Below are 18,506 nucleotides of genomic sequence, written 5' to 3' on the forward strand. Positions count from 1 at the left end.
TCTAAGACCTGTGGAGCTTCGTTTTAACTGTTCTGTTCATTAATTAAAATTGAATAGTGCCCTGGTGCAACAACCGCATGGTGTAAAATGTAATTTCCTCGTTATTTGTTGGCATTTAGACATCTTCACCATGCATTTCTGCTCTTGCCTGTATTGTGGGTTGTGTCAGTGGGATATGGATTTTGAGTCTGGAGACCTCCGGCAAATATAAGCCTGAGGGCAGCCTGGATACTGCCATCTGTTGCCTCCAGCGCCCTCAGCAGCAGCTCCATGTCCTCCATGTCCCTGAACCATTGATGCTGGGACTGCCAATGGCCCTGGTGAAAGAAACCCAACAAATAGTCTTTTTTTTTTAGACATAACCTGGGGAACTTTTAGCATCATTATCTCCTCAATGAAATGATCACAATGGGGAGTTATAGTTGCTTTGTTCACTTATGGAGAAGCTGTAGAGTACATCATAACTGACCACTGCCAACTGAAATCGGGGCTGTGTCACTGTTATTATAAAAAGCTAAAAAAAAATAAAAATAAAAAAAAAGGTAGTGTAGACAGGTTTTGCTGAATTCCAACTAAATTATATATAGTAAACTCAGAGCTGACTGGAGCAATAAAACTAATTCAAATCACTTTGTTACAGAGAGGTTTGCACTCCACTCTTTACACATTTTCAAAGAAAAATTATTGAAAGTCCACTTAAATTATCTGTGATGCAGAAAAAAACAAACCGAAAACGTTCTGCTAATAAACAGATAAAAACAAAGTTGCTGCATCCCTTACTCTATGCATTTTTTTCTAAAAGAGAGGTAAAATATAAGGTGAGAGAAAACAATAATGGTTTCTAACATCTGCCACGGATGTCTAACTGGGCTGGCTTCAAGATTATTTTCAACTTAAAGTTTAGCTTTTGTGGATGTATTTTGTCTCAGACTGTTGTTGTTTATCACACATTTTAGAGGAAGGAATTGGTAATGAAAGTCTCTAAAACCAGAGTTTACAAAAACGGGAAAGGAAACGGGAAAGCAAAGGAATAAATACCATATTTTGCCCTAAATATTTTTTTATTAAAAAGGTTCCACCAAGCATGTGCTGGAACCTTCAGTGCAACATTTAAAGGTTTAGCAGGCATAGATAAACATTATTTTAGATCTACACAAAAATAAAAATAAATAAGTAACATTCTGTTTGAGTGACAATGCTAAAGACTAAAACCCAAATTTCATCATAACATGTCACTGCAGGTCGAAATCAGGTCTATAAATAAAAACAATAAAGGTTTGTAAAATTCTTAAAAGTGCTATTGAATCTAGTTATATAATATCAAGAAAAAATACAAAAACAGAATATGTTTTCAGATAAAGCCTGGATCCATGTTACAAGAGGACAATAGCACATGAGAACATACAAGTAAAACCAGACGGCGGAGGTAGTGCGTCAAAAAAAAAAGAAAAAACTGCATACGTAACAGTGGAATACCAACGAAGAAGAAGCTTGGCTGTGATTGGTTCATTGGGTAGCATGGCGTTTGAATGAAAGCAGGAAGAGCTGTAACAGCAAAGGAAAGAGGTTATCGCTATTTAGCGACTGTAGTGAGTTCTGTTACCCTCTAAATCTGTCATTTCTAGTCTTATATATTCTCAGAGTATGTCTTAGAAGTCAAAGAAGGTCTGTCCGGTGAGGTAAGTACTTCTTAGTGTTTATTTTCAGTGATGCTAACAGTTTGTACCTTAGAGTTAGCTTAGTTTCAGCGAACACACACGGACACATACGTCGGATAAAAAGCTGCTATTCGTAAGAAAAGTCGTTGATTCCTGTTTGTTCAACTCCCTTTCACTATATGCAACTATTGTCACTGGATAAAAACCAGTCAGGTCCGTCCCCGGTTTGAGAACGCTGTGTCCTTTGGAGTCCAGGGTCAGCCCGAAACCCACATGGCCATATTTACTGTGGACTTTTCAGGAGAACAGGCTTTTATTGAAACAGTGTTATAAAAATAGCGCGACTCTGTGTGTTGTTGGCCAGAGCTGTTTGGTTCATTACCTTTAGAAAGTTAGCTTTAGCCAGGCTTGACCTTTGATCCTGTGTCACAGATAAGTGATGTATTTGTTTCCAAATGAAGCCACAGTTTAGATAACTCTGCGTTTCTTACTTATTGGATTATTTTAGCATGCCATTGTTTCATGTTGGATGAAACATAAATGTTAGGCTGTGAGCGCTACAACCCACTGCTCTTTACTAAAGTATTCATACCTATTGAAGTCTTTAAATTTTTGTGGATTTCAACCCACAATTTTCAATGTATTTTATTAAATGGGTCAAACAATGCCTAGTTTTCGTCTTTATTTACAAATAATAAGCTAAATATTGTGGCATGCATATGTATTCAGCCCCTTGAATGCTTTTTTTTTTTCAACAATGCTAAAGTGGGAATAGAATAGAATTTCTCCACTTATGGGACAATAAATACGGGACATTTCTGTTTCAATATTTCTTAAGAAATATTTACAGCTTGCAAATATTTATTAAGTGTGAAATTATTCCCCACTCTGCTTTAAAAAATATCTCCAGCTCAGTCAGATTTGATGGGGAAAATGTTGGGCCACAGATTCTCATCTGGCTTTTGGACATCATACTTGTCTGTTACATCTTTAAACAACTGTTTAATCCTTATTGAATTGTAGTTGTGGGACATCTTTAAGTGATTCTGACCCACTCTTGTTTTTTTGTTTTGTTTTCCCTGCTGTCAGGCAGCTACAGTCTGATGAGGGGGGAACCACAGCTGGCAGGATGCAGCAGAAAGGGAACATCCAAATCATCGAGTGGGAGGACCTCGATAAAAAGAAATTCTACTCTTTTGGGATATTTATGACAATGGCCATTCGGGTCACTGTCTACCCAGCTACACTGATCCGCACACGGTTGCAGGTGCAGAAGGGAAAATCTCTCTACAGTGGGACCTTCGATGCCTTCTACAAGATCCTTCGGACTGAGGGCGTCCGAGGCCTGTACCGCGGCTTTATGGTGAACACCTTCACAATCGTCTCAGGCCAGGCGTACATAACCACCTATGAGCTGGTGAGGAAGTATGTCTCCCAGTACTCTGAGGCCAATACCGTCAAGTCGGTGGTGGCTGGGGGCTCTGCCTCCCTGGTCGCTCAAAGCATCACCGTGCCCATAGATGTTGTGTCCCAGCAGCTGATGATGCAGGGCCAGGGGGAGCACCTCACACGTTTCCGCCTCGGTTCCAACTCGGAGAACAGGAAGTCGGCCAGGTTTTTCGGCCAAACCAGGAACATTGTGTCTCAGATTTTTGCTGCGGATGGCTTCAGGGGCTTCTACAGGGGATATGTGGCTTCGTTACTCACTTACATCCCAAACAGTGCCGCCTGGTGGCCTTTCTATCACTTTTATGCCGGTAAGCATTTTTACTTTCTATATATTTTTGCTGATCAGGAGTTTTCAGAAACCTCAAAAGAGATGTTAAACTTTATGCTGTCTCCATTGTCAGAGCTTCAAAAGAGTGATAGTTGCGTCTAATAGCTTTGGGTCGGGTTTAGGTGATAAACTGTCTATTTGCGATGTTCAACAGAGCAACTCTCCATACTGGCTCCCAGTGACTGCCCCCACCTGGTCCTTCAGGCCGTGGCTGGACCTTTAGCTGCTGCAACTGCCTCGACTGTCACCAACCCCATGGATGTGGTCAGAGCCAGAGTACAGGTAGCTGTTACTGATCATTTGCCTGTCTGCATCTAATTTGCCGTTTTTGTGTGAACAGTGGCTGGAATCGCAGACGCAGCAATTTTAGTTTCAGTTTTGAAAGTGTGTTATATAATTTATTAAAATAGCATAGTTTGTCCCTGTAAAACCTTTGGTTGGTAAGTGAATTAAAAAAACAGACATATTGGTTTTGTAATGTGATGTACAGCAAACCTTGATTTAGGGAAAACGGGAATATTTGTGATTTTGGTTTCACACAGTAGTTCATTCAACCGTACAGATACAGTTGCATTCAAAAAAATATTGATGCAAGTAAACCAGCAGCTCTTCCATCACAAAAATGAAAAATGAAAGCAGTTGCCTCATAAGAAGCGTTTCCTGATTTGATCGTGTGTGTTCAGGTTGAAGGGAGGACCTCGATCATTCAAACGTTCAGGGAGCTGATCAGAGAGGAGGGCTGCTGGGGACTGACCAAAGGACTGTCAGCCCGCATCATTTCATCAGCACCCACTGCCATCGTCATGGTGGTTGGCTATGAGACACTGAAAAAACTGAGCCTGCGACCAGAGCTGGTAGATTCAAGACACTGGTAAAAAAAAAAAAAAAAAAAAAAAAAAAGAGAGAGAAGAAACAAAAGTATTTGGACCATGTGCCATTTTTAAATCCTCATGTTGACTTCCTGAATTTGTTTCAAGTAGAAAACGACTCGGAACGTTATAGCATTGATGATGTTATGGGTTAGTTACCTGTAAAGACGAAGGGTTCAGTTTGTGATGCAGCTGAACAAGTTTGTTTCCGTTTGACGTCAACACCATGAGACAGCAGTAGAAAAACATATTTTTGTTATGTTCAGCCCTCATCAACGAGATGAAATCATCTTTGTGTGACTATTCTCTTGTTTGTGTTGTCCTCCTGAAGCAAAGAGCTGATTTTCACAAAAGTTCAGCTCAGAAAGTCAAACTACCGACTGCAGCAACTAACTTGTTCTTTGTTTTTTGCCAAACTGTTTTTTTTTAATTGCCTTTTTAAAAAGGCAATTAAATTAATCTTTGTTTTTATTTAATCTCTGTTGCATATACAAGTACACTATTTTATGAGTATTTTTCAGGAATATTATCCTGGTGTTGGTGATCATTCTGGGTTTATAATTTCTGTCTTTATTGTACAGGAAGGTTTGTGTCATTGAAATCTTTTGCTTGTTAAAACTGTCCAAGCAACTCTGAGTGAACACCATTACCCTTTTGTGAAATATTTGAGTGCAATAACGTTTTGTTCTTTTCAGTACAAAATGTGTGGATTGACATATCTTAGAGGAACTAATTTTACCCAATTTATTTTCATTTTGGGGTGATAACCACAGAGCTTTTAATGTCGATGTCATTTTGCTGTATTTTGCTTCTTATTTTGTGAAACTATTGTGGTTCAATGCTGTTTATGCAGTTTCCTGCTCTTGTATGAATGTCCTCATTGAGGAAGAATTTGTTGCAGTTTAGAAGAGAGATTATATTTTAAATGGTCCATTTAATTTATAGAAATGATCCTATTTTTATGCGTAACATAAATTAGATGCTGTTGAAAAGGAGTGAGAGTAAGAGCAGGTTTTAGTGTGACTGGCAGACTGTTGCAGAAACTTTTTTTAATTGAAGCCAGAACTGCACAGGCTTTATTTCTTTATATCCAGACTTGTTGAGATTCTGTGAACTACTGAGAAGATGGTACTGCAACTTGCTGATCTCCAGTCAAATGATACTAACTTTCAATTTTGAGTGTTTTGTTTTGTTTTTGCACAGCTCCCAGTATCACTGAAAGTGTTTTTCATTTTTTGTGATTGACCAACTGTTGTTGATGCCTCTCTGCTCTAAAATACATGTGGTTTTTAACAACATTTCTGGTCTCTTATTATTACCATCTGACTAGTAAACATGTTTTCAGCTGGATGTCGCTGCTGAACTCTGTACTGATGCAAAAGCAGATCCTGGTAAACTTTTACCTGCAGTAAATTATTAAATATAAGTTTGAAATATTTATAACTAACATAAGCAATGACTAAAACTGGCAAAAGATTATAAAATGAAGTAATACAGTTATGCCACCTCTAACACTTTTAGGTGAATTTCATAAAGGCCTTCAGACTTAAAATATTGAAAAAACATTGGCTACGATTGAAATAGTTTTCTTCTCCTACCCGAGTTTAACAAGCTATTAGATTATCTGCATGGATTGTTCAATTCAGAATATATTTTTTAACTATTCAGTTTAGAAGCTCACCTGTACAATACGAACAGTGACACATTTGTACACATTGCATATTATAGAACAGCCATTCACAGACAAAAGTTAATAACCAAGGGCCTCTTGCTTTTTTTTTTTGTTAGTGGATCAAACGCTCAGAGATGTGATCTCATCTGTAAGGTGAGACGGTGTTTCTCAAACTTTGGCTGATCATCTGAGAGCCTCTGATCTAAAGAAAAACTGAAATCTAAAAAAATAAATAAATCTAAAGTTGAAATCATTGCTACCTCATACATTTGTACTTTTCTTTACACAGCTTATCCAACTGGGTCAAGGTGTGAAATTAAGGTTTTACACGTAAGATACTGGGTCCTGCTAAGAACTCCCCAGAACCTCATATTTATTTTAAAATTTAAGTGTTTCTTTAAATTCCAAACTTGTTGACCTTCAATAATCTTAAAGAAATAGTGGAACTAGCCTTTGTTATAAGATATCCTGCATATTTTAGAGGAAAGTCAATAATGTTCCTTCCTATTCTGTCCTCAGGGGGGTTTCTGATAAGGTCTGAGGGGAAACATCAGATTGTGCCACTGTGTTGTTAATGTGTTTTTCTGATGTGAGCCTAACCGTGGGGCGACCATACATCTTATGAAAAGTGACTCCCTGACACCAAAGGTCGTATCTCATTATGCTGGTTAGAAATTGAAATGAAAGCATCTGCAGAAGATTTAAAACTGTTTAACTGAATGGATGTGGCCCTTGAAATGACATATATTATTTTAACCTGCAGTTTAAATCTGCAGTTCTTACTCTTTGTTTTACACATTTTCTAAAATTAGTCAATATTTTAGTCTTTAAATACTTTTTAGCTAAAATGTAACAACATCTGTATATGATTCTGAAATATTCCTATTGTTGCATTTATAATGCCTTTGCTTCACTGTTCTCTAAAGCTAAACTGCTCAAGACTTACGTATAAATCAAGAAAAGTAACGTTCTTACAAAACTTTCATTAACTTGCCAACAGAGGGCAGCAGACTTCACTTTCACGGCTCTATAATTTTCTCCAAGTTTCCCTTAATATTTTTTTTAACAATCCCCTTTTCATTCAAATGTCCTCTTTTGGAAATAAAACCACCCAGAGACCGGCAGACAAATCCACAGATGAATGAAGCAAACAGGGAGGCCCTCTTTGAGGCGCGCTGACAGTTCCTGGTGGGATGACAGAGTGCCCCCCTTCTCTGCTCTGTGCCTTAATTATCAGGCCATGTCTGGGAGGCACTTTGTCAAAAAGATTGATGAGGGACTGTCAGAAAGGGAACAAATCTGACTTGGCCGGGGTTAGAGGAAGGGCCCCTCATTCTCATGGGATGTAAAGGTGGCTGTGCAAGAGATCGGCCCCAAAATGATCGAAAAGAAGGAGAGCAATGTGAAGAGTGTTTAGAGATTTAGGAAGCTCCAGAGACCCAACAGATTTTAAAAGGAGGGGTTTTTATTTATGTTGGTGTCTAATCGTTATAGTCCCGAGGAAGAATGCACATAAAATCTGTCTGCATTAGATACAAGTTCCACATAAATGTAAATCTTGAAGCCTTTTATTCGCATTACAGCAGCTTTAGTTGCATTGAAATGTGGCTTTTTACTGTAACCATAAAGTAGATTAATTAGACCGTTGCACATAGAGCAGAGAGATAGGAAACCTGTTTAGGGGAGAAAAGGAATCTAATAAAAAGGGATCTAGCCATAGAAAATAAATGTTTTAACGATACTGGTCAACAACCTTCTGTTGTTGCCTGCAGTGGGGCTTTACATGGAAGGTTATCAGTATTTATTTTTTATGCGCATTCCTTGAAAAGGTGATCAGTTAAAATCTTAATTGAAGTAGATGGAGGAGAGGAAGGTTATTTATCTTCCTCTCGTCCAGAAACTGAAGAGCATTTATTCAAGAAACAGAACAGTATCAATCTTCCTGAGTGAAACACTTCAGTTCTGTTTCCACAAACATCTTTATTTTATACAGTGAAGAATAAATAAAGTAAAACAAAAAGAATGATCAAGTTCCAACAAGACACACAACACAGAGCTGATATGTATATTATTATTTGTTAGATAAGTCAATTCAAGATAATAATGGATAATGCAGAGGCAGTAGATTTCATAAAGCCATAGAAATTTGTCGACATTTTCCTCTTTTGCCTTTTTGCGTCTCAAAGCTACCCTCAAACAATCCCTAATTCTTTTTAAAGGTGGAGCATGTATTCTTCATAAAAGTAAGTAAATATGGTTTGCTGACAGATTTGTAAGACTATTTCTCCTGTAAAAATATGACGGCTTTCATATTAAATTCGAAAATACAAAAATTTGGATATAGATTCATCTTCACTCTGCCAATTTGTAAAATGAAGCAGTCAGTCTGGCTGTAGGTGAAGATCACCGACAGCCTCCACTGTAAGTTTACATAATCATCAGTGTCTCTATTAATAACCACCTAATTCAAACATGACAAAAGTTCATTGGTTTAGGAAATAATGTTGACACATTGATGTTTTTGAGGGTGGAGTTCTTTAAGATGAAAGTTGTGAAAGGGTGTCTGCAACATAAATATGAGGAATATGTATAAAAACAATATTCAGCTTTCAGATGTTGGGAATATCATCCATGTAGTAAAAGGATAGTTTAGAATTTTTTTAAATGATGCTAATAGGGAGTTACTGCAGTGCCGTAAATAAGTATCACATTACAATTTTTTTTTTGTTACGTTTATATGTTTTAATTCTTCAAACAAATTTACACTTAAAAGGTTAAGGGAGTAAATATAAAATGGAAATGGAAATTATTTCATTTGACTGATAAAAGCTAATCAAAACTACTGACTACTTGTCAGAAATACAAGTGATTCCCTTTCTAAGCCATGATCACCTGTAAAGCCCGTCTGACAATGTGAAATAGGCTAATAGACCTCATAAGCCGATGTCTAAAGAAATTCAAGAATAGATGAAAAGCAAAGTCATTCACATCTGTCAGTCTGGAAAATGTTGCAAATGCTGTTTCCAAGGCTGCAGGACTCCAGTGAACCACAAAGAGAGCCATAACCCAAAAATGAAGAAAACATGGATCAGTGGTGAACCTTCCCAGGACTGCCTGTCCTTCCAAAATCACTCCCAAGAGCCCATGGACACATCCATGGGCTCTTGGATGACAACCTGGGTCGCAAAAGAACCCAGAACATCTAAAGCTCTGCAGTCAAACCTTTGCTCTGTTAAGATCAGCATTTGTCAATAAACAGTAAGAAAGAGACTGGGCAAAATGAATGAGAGAGTTTGAAGTCCAAAACTAGAGGTGGGCAGATCCATCCAAAATATTGATAGTATCAATACCAAGTCAGTATCAGTATAAGATTTATACTTGCAGCTAACCTTGATACTTTAGTTTCAGATTCCATGTTGAAATTGTATTTTATTTTTGAAGTTTCTCAACACTACCCCCAAATTTTCTTTTTGTTTGAATTTGCTCTCAAATTATAATATTTTGCACTTTTTTTGTTGAGGAAGAATGTGCAAGAATCATGTAAATAAGTATTTGGTAGATTATATAAACCTTGTCCAAATTCTGTCCAAGGTTTGAACAAAGTACTGGAAAATCACAAACAAGTTTAAAGATCAGACACTTGACAACAAACTTAAACAGTATTGGTATCGGTTTTGGAATCGGTCTATACAGGCAGATACCAAAACTATTACTGACCAATACGAACATAAAGGTCTGTCTCATGTTTGGCAACAGAACGTCTTGCTGATCTTAAGACCTTTTGGTAAATTTGAAGAAACAAAAGTGGAATTCTTAGAACTGTGTTAGTTTTCCACCAATTATAACATGACACACACCTTGTTGTATCATGTTATAAAACGAACACAGCATTTCAGTGAAAGAAAGAAAACACAGCAGTGGTAGTGTGATGGTTTGGGTCTACTTTACAGTAATTGATGAAACCTTTAATATTTTCTCTCACAGGTTTGGCATTAAACTGATTGGTTATGAATGAATACTAAATACTAACCAATGTGGTTGAATTAAAACCAATTCTGAAAAGAAATGCGAGCCAAAATCTCCTCTTAGTATTGTCAAAACTCTCTGTTATGACTCAGTTTTGGTTGCCTAAAGTTGGTTTGGACACTTTTTCTTCCATATCAATAATAACATTTGAAATCTGCGTTATGTTTCTACTCTGGTTATGTTTGTCGGATACTAAATACATGTTTTTGTTTGTTTAATGATGAACTTCCAAGCACGGTTTTCAAACTTTAACAATCACAAGTTAGTTGTCAGCTGAAGTAAAGTCTATGTTCAGAAAAGGAGCTCATTCAAGAGAAAGACTCTGGTTTAAATAACCGATAAATGCAACAATCTGCAAACATTAGAAGCTCTCACAGAGCAAACTAGCAAAGTGTGCAAATGTCTGTAAGTACACGTCTGTGTGTGTGTTGAGAGGAAGCAGAGGTGGAGGCAGGGTGGAGGGGTTTGGTTTGATGTGTTGGATCATTACGCCCTGGGAGGAGAGAGGGAGGGAGAGGAGAGATGGATGGATGGATGGAGAGAAATAGCCTAAAGAAAAGCAGCTGAGGAGTCAAAGGACAGGAGGCGTCGGCCGGCACACAGCAGGACGAGAGAAATGGCAAATTTTTCAGGCACCTGGAAAATGAAAAGCAGCGAGAATTTTGACGAGTTACTCAAAGCTCTGGGTGAGTGTGTTTAATGTTTTCTTTCATGTTTTTGTGTTTTAAGATGGCTATGAAAAAAAAAAAAACTGTAGCAAGCTTTGTTTGCTCAGTGATTAAACTGGAGAGATGAACTATTTACAGATTAAAACTTTAATACAAGAACTTTTTGCTGTATCAAAAACAAACTGTGCACATAAATGTTTTCTAGTATTTTACTTTTAACTCAAAATTCAAGATTTTTGTCACAATTAAATTATATTCTGAATAAAATCCGCAAGAAGCGAGACTCTGCCTGAAAAATTTTCAGAATGTTTTTGGTGTATGCATTAGTGGAAGTGAACTCTCGGAAAAAGTGGGAATGGACCAAAGCGGTCTCACATCTCGCTCCTGACAGAGCGAGATGTGACAGAGGGTTAATAGTTTTTCCTCCCATTTGGAGGACAGAATTTATCACAATCTACAGGAGAGTCAAACAAAGTCGACAGCATCAACATTCCTCCCTCTCATCACCTTGTGCTGTGATCTCCACATCTGCAACATCTGCTGATGTTAATCTTACATGCAGCTGCTGATGGATCCTTTTTACCTTTCAAAAACAATAAAAAGATTAACTGAAAGTGATAGATTTTACTTTGGCATGGCTGCCTAAAACATAAAAGCTAATACAGGGGTAACGTTCCAGTTATTATGACTCAAAGGCAGCTCTAAGCAGGCAGGGTTTTAGCCCTGATTTAAAGAATATCAATGTTTTGGCTGCTTGGCAGTTTTCTGGAAGTTTGTTCCAGATTAGTGGAGAATTAAAACTGAATGAACTCATATTTTTTTACCAGAGTTAGAAAGGTGACATACTCTGTCACCTTTATAAAAGAAGAAGGCTTGAACTGAATTTTGTGTCTGAATCTCAGGCGTGAACGCCATGCTGAGGAAGGTCGCAGGGGCGGCTGCATCCAAACCCCATGTGGAGATAAAGCAGAGCGGTGACCACTTCTACATCAAGACCTCCACCACCGTACGCACCACGGAGATCAACTTCGTCGTAGGCGAGGAGTTCAATGAGGAGACGGTGGATGGCAGAAAGTGTAAGGTAACTGAAAAACCAACTGGTGGCAAATCTAAACGGGCACCAACAGAAGTAAATACTCACAAAAATGTATAAAAAATATAGGGTATGAAATTAAAATCTGCCCCTGAACACATCAAACGTTAGTTTCCTTATTAGACTTTACAATAGAGCCACGTTGAACTGGCAACGTTCAGATGCCTGGTAGTTGATTTTGCTGCAGACAGGTGAAGCTGAAGGTGGAATTTCAGTAAAACGTCTTGAACTGAATATCTTCTGCAGAGTTTGGCCACGTGGGAGACGGAAAACAAGATTTACTGCAAACAGACTCTGCTGAGCGGGAACGGTCCAAAAACCTTCTGGAGCCGAGAACTCAAAGGGGAGGAACTCATTTTGGTAAGAGTTTACTTCAGATAGCAAAATGGTGAGGAAAAAAAACAAGAGGGGATCTGGTGTTTCAGGCAGTGATTACACTTTGAACTCTTCAGAATTGTCTCATTTATATAAAGCTCTTTTTCTTTGCTTTTCCTAATCTGCTTTTTTCAAACACACTCATCTTCTTAGTGATGGATTTCGACCAGAGTCTTAGACCAGATGTTTGGATGCTTCACAAAGTGTCAGACTTGGAAATGGCTGCCTTTATTCACAGCGGGGCACAAAGCACAGGGTTTGGAAAAGGGAACGGTGTGCACTTTATTTAAAAAACAACTTGTGTGATGGGAATCAGATTGTAGCAGGGGGAGATCATCATGTATTTTTATGTGATGAAATATGCAGCAATGCAGAAGATGTATTGGTTAGGGGTTGTTTTTGTGATAAGATTCACCTACCTAATCGTTAGTAATCACATTGACCTCCTACAAATCCTTTTTTGCTGTAGCTGCATAGTCTCACACTACAAACTGTAGCAAATACCAACTTTAATAAGAAGAAAACTGTTTAAAACAAAAGAAAACACTTCTTATAAGTTTATAAATGTTTTCTACAAAATCACCGGCAGCACACCTGTTTGTACTGCTAATGACTCCAACCAAAAAGAAATTAATAAGTGTTATTGAGGGAGTTGGGAATTTAGTAGATCTATAAATGCATATTTTAAATGCTCATGTCATTTAAGTTCGACAGATGTGTGTTGTTCTTCGTCAGTAATATGATACCAGCTGCAAATGGCTTCATTTAACTTAAAAATATAACATGTCCAAAACGTATGAGTTCATTCAGGTAATCCAACACAAAAGTGAAACACCTGTCCTAAATCATTACAACCTGTGTGATATTTTTTGGGTGTTCATTTCTCATAACTTTGATGATTATGGCTTCCAGGTAATAAACACCCAAACATGAGTTTCTGAGAAAATTAGAATATTACATAAAACCAATAAAAAATAGATTTTTTTTCCACACAGAAATGTCATGTTATGCCTTTGCTAGATGGCTAACTTAACAGTTGTATAACCGCCAGTCAATGATATCTTCCATGAGGAGAGTAACAAAACATCACTACAAAAGACGCTTAGCTGAATCCAAGCACTTTAATGGAAAATTCAGTGGAAGGAAAAGTCTTTAAATGAGGATGTAATCTGGGACATAGGTTATAACTGTTGCATTTCCTGTGATAAGACACTCCTGAATGAGAAACAATGTCAGAACCTTTATCCCAGAGTCTGGAAAAAGAGCAAAAAATGAGACTAGTTTGATGTCCACGGTGACGTTTCCACAGTCATTGATGATTGGTGATTTTATGTCACCTTTTTGAATTGGTCTGCTGTGTTTCTCAAGTCCCCAACAGAACAGTCATCTATCAGGGAATTAATGAGAGCTTCATCTTTTCATTTTCATCACAAGCTTTATGGAAATGTTTGTATTTTCCTGTGTGGAAAATACGATCAATACCTGACCAAAAGTATCAATACCTGCTTAAGACCATGATGTCACTGTGTTTGACTGGTCTGCATACTGGCTTGACATAAATCCTGCCTAAATCTCTGATCAACAACTGAACATGGGTATTCAGTATGTGGATTTATCTTTCAGCAGCACATTTCAGTACTTAAAATTATATTTTATTGATTTTATCTACTATTTTAACTTGCATTTTCATTTTCTGAGTGCAATAGAGGTCAAAGGGAGCAAAAATAAACACTAGAAATGTATCAGTATGAATGTAGTGAATGAACATCAAACTAAAACAATGGAACTGTTTTTTTTTTGTTTTTTTTTTGGATTCTAACTTAATCAGATTTCCCTGCAAATGTATCTTTACAAAAAGATACATTTTAGTTCTTTCCAAATTACAGAGGAAGTTTTATGTGAGAAGTGAAAAGAAGTTCATTCATTAACAAAAACCGTGTCAGTTCCAGGAAGTGTTTTGAAATCTCACAGCAAATTGAAAATGCCATTCATCTATCCTTTCCCGTTCATAAACATTCCTTCATAAGTAAGGCATGTGTTAACAGAGCTTTATGATTTTATTTCCAAGGAAAACAAAAACCATTCAGTTTTCTCATGACTTCTATAAAGAAGCACTTTGAAAAGATTGAAAGTCTCGCAGACATATGTTTGTTGTTGCATTCCTCCTATCATTTCATGGCCTTGGATCCATCAGAAACACGTCTGCTTCCAGATCCCGCCTTAAAAAAAGATCTTGTGAGAAACTTATAAACATCTGTTCTGGGTTTACCGACCAGATGGACATGAAAAAAAAAAACACACTAAAGCGAGACAGAAAAGGCTGTCTGATTTGGCATGGATGGAGATCTCTGTGTGGACACTGACTCACCTCTGCAGAGAGGCAATCAGGGAAACATTTGGGAGAGGCAGCAATTTGGACTGAATGTAGGTTTTCAGATGTGACAGAAAGATTTCTTCTCTCTAAATGTGTTTTTGTTTAAGACAAGGGTGTGTTTGTCTGTTCATGTTGGAGTGATAGACTATAATCTGATAGGCATGTTGGAATTGAATCGTTTGGGGGAGAGGGAAAGAAAATGATTTCACCATAACAAGAGGACCACAAATGTAAGAACAGAGGCCAGACAGATTCCCCGAACGTAGGAAGGTTGGGTGCGCAGGCTCGGATGGTTAAAATAATAATAATAAAAAAATAAATAATTACTCTCATTTTAATTACCTAAATAAACTACAAAATGCCAGTTTCAACGCAGAATAATTTGTATGTTTTGTAGGCGTTTAAGGTGGATGCAGTCAATTTCCTAAATACAAAACAGTGAAAAGAACAAAAAATAAAAATAAAAAATAAAAAAAAAACAGGGGTTAAGGTGTAACCTGATATATTTCAATATGAATTTATATTAAGGCATACAAATTGCAAGTTATTATACTTCAGACTTTTTGAGCTCTTGCAGAAACTCATAAAAAGAAAGGAGGATGAAAAAAAATCAAAAAACTATGCTTTCATTTTCTTTAATGATTCTGTTTGTGTTGAAAAAAAAAAGAATTTATGAGTCAGATATTATAAATCAGAATTGGAATTTCCAAAGATTGGAAAAGCCACAGCATTGTAGCTGCCATATGAAGCACATAAAAATGATGTTTGTGTATTCTTGGACAAATAGTCATTCTGCAAACCACTTAGATCAACATCAGCTTTCAAATGAACAACTCATAAAAGAAGCTGGCTATTAAAAAGAACTTTCTTCAAGCTTTAAATACTCTTTCTTGCAAGCGCTAAAGATTAAAAATGTGAAATGGACTTAAAATGGCACAACCAGCCATTTGATTTCTGGAAAAAAAATGAACAAGCATCAGGGTTCAGTTAAGATTGGCGTTCAACAGAGCAGCAATAAATTTCTATTATTTATTATTCTTTGAATTGAACAGAATTGTGTGGAAGCCAGATCTAAATCTTGGGAGACTTTTTTTTTTTCCCACTGCAGGAAAGAGAGCAGATCCGTTAGATTAATCTCCGACTCTAAATCAGACACAAATCAAATGCAATTATCAGTGGCAGCAAAATTATTTAGACCAAAATGTACATTTTTAGAGTTATCATTCTAGCAAAAACTGTCATTCTACCACTGTAGAAAAAGCACTGGTTTTGTCAGCTGATGGTGACATAATGGTTTCCACTCAGAGAGGTCGCTGCCTGATGAACAAAATGACCATTGAAGGGATTCCTGAGGGGGAAAGGGGAAACTAGTCTTTTCTATGCAAGCAACTTTGCATTCATTCTGCTCATATTTTGAGTTCAAATGTATTCTGAATTAAATTACCTGAAGAACTAAAACAAAATAATCCCCTTTATCTATTTAATAGGAAGCCAGGTGAATCTGGCCTGAATGAGGGGATGCAGCGCTGCATTCTCCTCACTGATGAATGGCGCTAATGAACCCTGATGTTACCTCCAGTTAATGACATCACACCCCTCTGCCAGATGGAGTCGTCACGGCTCAATTAAACCCCCTTCCAACCGTTCCCCCCCCCCCCCATCCTCCCACTCCGCACCGCCTGGGGTAATGACACGTACTGTTGCTCTAAGCCTTTTTCTGCAACACTCCCTAAGAAGCCCATAAATCTCTGGCGCTCCGCTGTTTCACTTGTTTTAGTCCAGACAACAAAACATGTGATGAAGAATGCAAACCTGACAGCTGCCGTGCTTAATTAAAGTCGATTTAAATAACAAAGGCCTCTGCTACTGTCTGCCTGTGTGTTGGAGGACAGGTTTTAAAAAGAGCTTTGTCCATTATGGAAATTTCAGGATCGAACCTGTAAATTAACCAACAACAGGGGAGCAGCAGAGTTTAAAAATGTGGCTCAACTTTTTGAACTGATCTGATAAATGTATTTTGATGGTGAGGAGATTTAACATCAGGAATGGATGAATATATCACAGTTGGACATGTTGACTGAAATAAAACATTTTCTTTCTTAGCAGGAGGTTTTGACAATAAAACATCCCACATGATGAAAACGCTTTGGGTGTGGTGCTGTGAAGAATCAACTCATTTATCCATTTTTATTATGCCTGTCTGAAATAAAAAAAAGAAAAAGAAATGGTTTTAAAGTATACACAGCAAAAACACAACACTCTTACCATGTATTTTTTTTTACTGAGTACTAGTTCCACTGCCACAGTTACATCACATATAACTGACCATCCTGAAGCAGATCCTCAGCTAAGTCTTCATATCAGCTCTAGTCTGATCCATTAAAAGAGGAGTTTTGTTTTTTCCTCTGGGTATTCCTGACTTTGGTTTCCTCCAAAAAGTACGAGATCATTTTATCAGAACAACATAACATGTCCCACATTTCTTTATTTTCCCCTCTGTTTAACTTTTTCCATCAAGCAAGTTGTCCTGTTTTTTATTAGATTTTTCAGAGAGGGATAGACAGTCATTAGCATTTATGTTTGCTGCCTTCATCCTTAAATAAGGTTACATTGTTCTACAGCTCATACATTTTTCCTAAAAACACTGATCTGGTTAGGAGATGTAGGACTGCTATTATTCTGGACCACAGCTGTTCTTATCTATGCTGATGGGTGCTTGTTAAAGGAATCCTGATAAATATCAATTTACTGTGAAAATCATCTGTTTTACCTTCAAACTGGTTGTTCTGACTTGAAGGGAATGTTTGGGAGAACTATTTTGAAGCACATGTAATGTCTTCCAAATTGAATAAGAATAAAGATCCTAAAGATAAACAAAGCATATATCTAGGAAAGATGATAAAGTCGTTCATTTTTCTTCCTCTCTCATTTCCTTTCAGATCTTTGGAGCAGACGATGTGATCTGTACGCAGATCTACGTACGAGCACAGTAGACATCTCCGTTCCTCCAAATTAACTCACAACTGACACCCTGTTGATGTCTGAAATTTAGCGCCTTGCAAAAGTATATATAAACCACCAACTTTCTTTTTGACATTTTTTTGACTACAAGAAAAACGGACATTTTTGTGCTTGTGGATAATTGGGTAGTTAGAACAATACCAACTTTTCCAGTCTACAGAGTATTTTTGCCCTGTCTACATAGCATCCTCCAACATGACGATGCCATGTTTAACATAGTATTTAATTTGCTTAGTTTAGGTTCACGTGTCACATTTTGCATGAGGCATCATCTGTTCAGAGCACCTTCCTCTCTTCTGCTGTCTCCAACATGGCCTGTGGCAAACTGCTTTGGTTTCAACAACGGTTTTCGTCTTGCCGCTCTTCAGTGAAGGTCATATTCTTAGAGTGAACACCAAACTGATTGCAGTGCTGACAGATTCCCACACCTGAGCTGATCCTGTCTGGGTAGATCTGCAACTGCGCCGCTTTCCATTTTCAGATAATAGATCAAACGGTGCTCAATTTGGGTTTTCATTTCAGAAGCCAAGTCTACTTTTTCTACTACTAATCTGTCTTTAGCTTTATCCCTGATGTCTCTGGTTAGTATATCGTTTTTGAAAATAACACCCTCCCCTTGCTGTCACAAAACAATGTTAAAATTATACCCTTATCCCACCTTGAAGTGTTTTCTTGAAAGAGGCTAAAGAGGTTTGTGGCCATAATGTGACAAAATGTAAAATAGTTCAAGGAGTATGGATACTTTTGCAAGGCACTTTAACCTTGATGGTGTGCTGCATTTTTGTATAGCAACATAATTTAGAAAGTTGAATTTTACTTTTTCTTGTGCATAATTTTGTGGTTTTACTTTTTCTTCCTCTCCCCCCACAACAAAGGCAGAACTACCTGTTCTAATCTGAATAAAAATTAAAAATGCTCAGAATGGTTGATGCTGAACCCTCCATCCATTTTTCTGTACACACATATCCAATGG

At 37.4% G+C, this 18,506-nt stretch overlaps 2 protein-coding genes across 3 annotated transcripts; both read left to right on the plus strand.

Annotated features, from left to right (window-relative positions):
* Positions 1-1,190: 1,190 nt before the first annotated feature.
* On the plus strand, positions 1,191-5,602 carry slc25a44b (solute carrier family 25 member 44b). Of its 2 annotated transcripts, none has more exons than XM_088004436.1 (4): positions 1,191-1,679; positions 2,752-3,415; positions 3,590-3,717; positions 4,119-5,602. In XM_088004436.1, exons 2-4 carry the CDS (start codon positions 2,788-2,790, stop codon positions 4,308-4,310), a joined length of 948 nt encoding a protein of 315 aa, XP_087860562.1. In that variant the 5' UTR covers positions 1,191-1,679; positions 2,752-2,787; the 3' UTR covers positions 4,311-5,602. The 2 variants fall into 2 exon arrangements, with proteins under 2 accessions (XP_087860562.1, XP_014851340.2); XM_014995854.2 differs by having other exon boundaries at positions 1,193-1,679; positions 2,748-3,415.
* Positions 5,603-10,510: 4,908 nt separating this feature from the next.
* Positions 10,511-18,448, plus strand: LOC106923025 (cellular retinoic acid-binding protein 1). The gene is made up of 4 exons (XM_014995857.2): positions 10,511-10,688; positions 11,573-11,751; positions 12,010-12,123; positions 17,452-18,448. The coding sequence occupies exons 1-4, from the start codon at positions 10,619-10,621 to the stop codon at positions 17,503-17,505; spliced, it is 417 nt and encodes a 138-aa protein (XP_014851343.2). The 5' UTR covers positions 10,511-10,618; the 3' UTR covers positions 17,506-18,448.
* Positions 18,449-18,506: the final 58 nt, after the last annotated feature.

This window comes from Poecilia mexicana, unplaced genomic scaffold (assembly GCF_051168715.1).
Source record: "Poecilia mexicana isolate PSO_F unplaced genomic scaffold, ASM5116871v1 scaffold_3, whole genome shotgun sequence".
In the NCBI taxonomy this organism is placed as follows: Eukaryota; Metazoa; Chordata; class Actinopteri; order Cyprinodontiformes; family Poeciliidae; genus Poecilia; species Poecilia mexicana.